Below are 4494 nucleotides of genomic sequence, written 5' to 3'. Positions count from 1 at the left end.
AATTTCATGACGGCCGAAACGGGCTTACCTGGATAGGGGTTTCCAACATATCGATATTAATCAAACTTCTCTTCATCAACTCTCATTCTTCTGATCATCTTCACACACATACTCACACCTCCAGTATCGCACACAGGCATTCATGCAGGGGAAATGAGCTCAGTCATGAATTTCGTGAATTTATTCAATACGCCATTAATGCATTCATGGAACATCAAACTCGAATGCTTTATTTAGATGTCGAAATAAGAGTTACATGTATACCGCACAAGCGAAATATTTCTCACCATGCTCTAGCATGAAATCAATTTATCTTTTTAAGATAAGATCGCACATACGTGTTCTCATTCTTTGGTGGTTCGCCTGATGGTTTTTAAACATATTGCTCATACGTTTATTATTGCCAAGAAACTAATAGATAGATTACAAATACCAAGGAATGGCATTGATAAAAACGAATAGTTGCAAGTCAAATCCAGTCGCTTTCAAATTCTGTGGGTTTTTTTTTTATAGAAAATGATTTCATGGGTTGATTTAAATGCAATACAACGTAAACTTGGTTGTTAAATCCGTTAGGAGTGACTAATAATCAATATTATACAAAAATGAGAGAGAGAGAGACAAAAAAAAAATGTTATGGTTAAGTAGACCTTAATGCATGAATCTATAAAACATGAGGGAAATGTCTGAGGGAACATTAACTATGCATGCGTGTATGTATGTATGTGTGCATGTATATACTATAACTATGTATATATAATATATCTATATCTATATATAAATATATATATATATATATATATATATATATATATATATATCACGTTTATATTTATGCAGGTTTGTATACTTTTGTGTTGTGTGTGTTTGTGTTCAAGGATGTACGTGTATGACTAATGTGTTAAACATTAGACATATTCAGAGTGTAAATGTTTAACCACAACGAATACAATATTTTCATGTTTTCCACAGAAATTAGTTGCTAAAATGATTTGAAGTGTATCTGCTATAGGCGCATCTGACGTGCAATCCACTTTTAGAGCGCATGTAAGTTCCGCTGGAATAACATTTTAACTCATGCATGAATTAAATACACCATCCAATGTTTTCAGATATCCATGCCCTACTCGTCCGCCGGTCCTTTTTAGATAGAGTAACTATAAATGTGCATTATCGATACCCAAAAGATTATTGACATGGCACGTTAAACACTTTCACTAGGTTGCCATTGTCGCGAGTCTCGATATGCTAATACATGTATACTATCTACCACAAATCGATTCTTAGTCTACGAGTGACCGTGGTGATCTTATCATGGCTTATCACATCTTGAGGTCTATGGTGGTAATCGTGTTGATCGTAGAAGAATTATTGGACTGTTCGAAAAATTACTACGATCATTTGTTTAGAGAGATAGATGATATTAACATGCATATAAATAATGACCCTGACAATGTTGTGTTTATTGAACGCCTTGAACATTTGAAAGCTGATTTAAATAAAATTTTAGAATATGAAACTCAGGGCCTTATTATCCGCTCAAGAATGCGTTGGATTGAAGAAGGAGAAAAAAGTTCCAAATATTTTTGTAATTTAGAGAAAAGGCATGGGGAGAAAAAAAACATTCATAGAATAAAAAATTCTGATGATGAAATGATATCTAACCATAAGAATATATTAGAAGAAATTCATAATTTTTATCAGAATTTGTATAAAAATCAAGAAGGACAAGACAACAACAGCACAGATATTTTTTTAGACTCTCTTGAAATACCCAAATTAGAAGAAAATGATAAATTGTTTTTGGAACAACCTTTCTATAAAAAAGAAATATATGAAACACTCACCTCAATGAAACACAATAAAACTCCAGGATATGATGGTTTACCGGTGGAGTTTTATGTAGTTTTCTGGCCTGATATTTCTGACTTGTTACTGGATTCATTTAATTTTTCATTGGACAGTGGGCTTTTGTCTTCATCACAACGAAACGGTATTATTACTCTTCTCCCGAAGAAAGATAAAGACCAGATGTATTTAAAAAACTATAGGCCCATATCATTGTTGACTGTGGATTATAAAATTTTGGCAAAGCTTTTGGCAAATCGATTGAAAAACTGCATTAATGAACTTATTCACTCGGACCAATCTGGTTTTTTAAAGGGACGAAATATTGGAAATAATATTAGACTGATTATGGATTTATTAGAATATACAGAAAGTCATGACATCCCTGGTGCTATTCTCCTCTTAGATATACAAAAAGCATTCGATAGTGTCAACCATGAATATTTATTAAAAGTTCTAAAACGATTTAATTTTGGGGATAAATTTGTTGACTGGATTAAAATTCTTTATTCCAGCCGAAAGAGTTATGTTGTAAATAATGGATTTTTTTACTAAACCTGTTATGATGGAAAGAGGAATCTTTCAAGGTTGTTCTATTTCTCCATATTTGTTTTTATTAGTTATAGAAACAATGGCTTTAGCTGTAAGACAAAATAATGATATCAAAGGTATTCCTGTAGAAGGAAAAGAAGTGAAAATATCATTGTTAGCAGACGATTCCACATGTTTTTTAGATGGCTCCCTCAGTTCTTTTGATCATTTGTTTGATTTGCTTGAAAATTTTGCAGTATGTTCTGGTTGTAAATTAAATATATCTAAGTCGGAGGCAATTTGGGTTGGTGCTAAAAGAGGCTCTCAAATAAATCCATACTCTGAAAATGGTCTTATTTGGAAAACAGATACTTTCAAAACCCTTGGAGTTGTTTTTTCACTAGATGTCAGCAAAGTTTTTGCTCTTAACTACAAACCTAAATTGAAATCTATAGAAGCGACCCTAAACTGTTGGCGCGTCAGAAATTTATCCTTAATTGGAAAGATTTGTGTGGTTAAAACCTTACTATTACCTCAACTGTTGTATCTTTTTTCAGTATTATGTATAAAGATCCCAAAAAAATTTTTCAAAGAGTTAGACAGAATATTTTATAGATTTATTTGGAGTGGTGGAAGAGATAGAGTAAAAAGAAAATATGTTTGTAATGATTTCGCTTCGGGTGGGCTGCGAATGATCGATCCATATGTTTTTGCCATGTCACAGAAAATGGCTTGGGTCAAACTTCTTTTGGACAAAAATTACAGTAGTTTATGGAAGGTAATTGAACTTTCAGTATTAGAAGATTTTAATCAGATGAATGATATTTTATGGAAATCTCATGTACCTGAATCTGTTTTGAATAAGTTACCATGCTCTCAATTATCCGATTCTGTTAGAACTTGGTATTTTTTCAGGGAGAAAGCAGTAAATAAGGAGTTTGGTGTGAAATTTTCAGATTTAGGATCATGTCAATGTTTATGGTTTAACAGAAATATTAGATCCAAGTCAAAGCGATTCTTTTTTTATCAAGAGTGGTTTGATAGAGGCATAGTCTTTGTCAGTGATCTTTTAGATTCACCACTCCCTGGAAGCAAACTTTTTGAAGAACTTATTCTTGATTTCGGTATTTCACCCACAGGAAGGAGAAAATTTAATTCTTTAATGAGCAATATTCCTCAAACATGGTTAACTATATCAAATTGGGATCATAATGAAATTTTTGACACGATAGTAAATAACTTATGTTTAGCAAAGAAAGTTCCGAAATATGTTTACTCAATTATGTCAGAGGACTGTGCTCCAGCAAAACAAATTTGTTTTTGGAAAGACCTGTCGTTAAATCCAGATTCAGAATTGTGGGATAACATCCATCTGAGAAATTTTAAAAGTTCTATTGACGCTCGAGTTCGTTCCTTTTATTTCAAGTTATATCATAGAGTTATAGCATTAAATGATTTTTTGCACAAAATCAAAAGGAAGGACTCCCCCAACTGCACATTTTGTCAGAGATTACCAGAAACTGTTATTCACATATTTATTGAGTGTCAGCACGTAAAAAAAGTTTGGGATGACATAATTAATGTAATAAATCAAAACACTAAGAAAAATTATAACCCCTCCGTTTTTGAAAAATTTTTCGGGTTTAAAGATGATAAATTTATAACTTATAATTTCCTTATCTTGAAATATTATATTTATTTGTGTAAATTCAGAGGTAACCAACCCTCATTTCAAGGATTTAAGGTGTATTTAAAAACATGTAAAGATCTTGAGTATCGCATTGCTAATAAGAATGGAAAACTTGTACTTCACTTCCGTAAATGGAGATTTGACATATGATGTAAAGGTATGTTATTGCGGTGAACACTCTGAACTTAACATATTGAAGCGATATTATTGTTTATGACTGTACCATTGCATATGTACAACATTCTTATTGACTTTATTCTATGCTGCTTTGCTTTGATTCTCTTCATTTTTTTGACTTAATTTTTTATTATTATTTATTATTAGTAATATTTTTATCATTTCGAATTTTGTTGTGATATCTTTGTAATCTTGTTAATTTGATCAATAAAAACTCAATGAAAAAAAAAATTACTACGATCAACACA

The 4494-nt window shown here is 31.6% G+C and overlaps 1 protein-coding gene across 1 annotated transcript; it reads left to right on the top strand.

Moving 5' to 3' along the window:
- Window positions 1-2413: 2413 nt before the first annotated feature.
- LOC140237592 (uncharacterized) lies at window positions 2414-4219 on the top strand. Its single transcript, XM_072317524.1, has one exon. It carries the CDS (start codon window positions 2414-2416, stop codon window positions 4217-4219), a length of 1806 nt encoding a protein of 601 aa, XP_072173625.1.
- Window positions 4220-4494: the final 275 nt, after the last annotated feature.

This window comes from Diadema setosum, chromosome 14 (genome assembly GCF_964275005.1).
Source record: "Diadema setosum chromosome 14, eeDiaSeto1, whole genome shotgun sequence".
In the NCBI taxonomy this organism is placed as follows: domain Eukaryota; kingdom Metazoa; phylum Echinodermata; class Echinoidea; order Diadematoida; family Diadematidae; genus Diadema; species Diadema setosum.
This window is presented reverse-complemented; position numbering and strand designations above follow the sequence as displayed.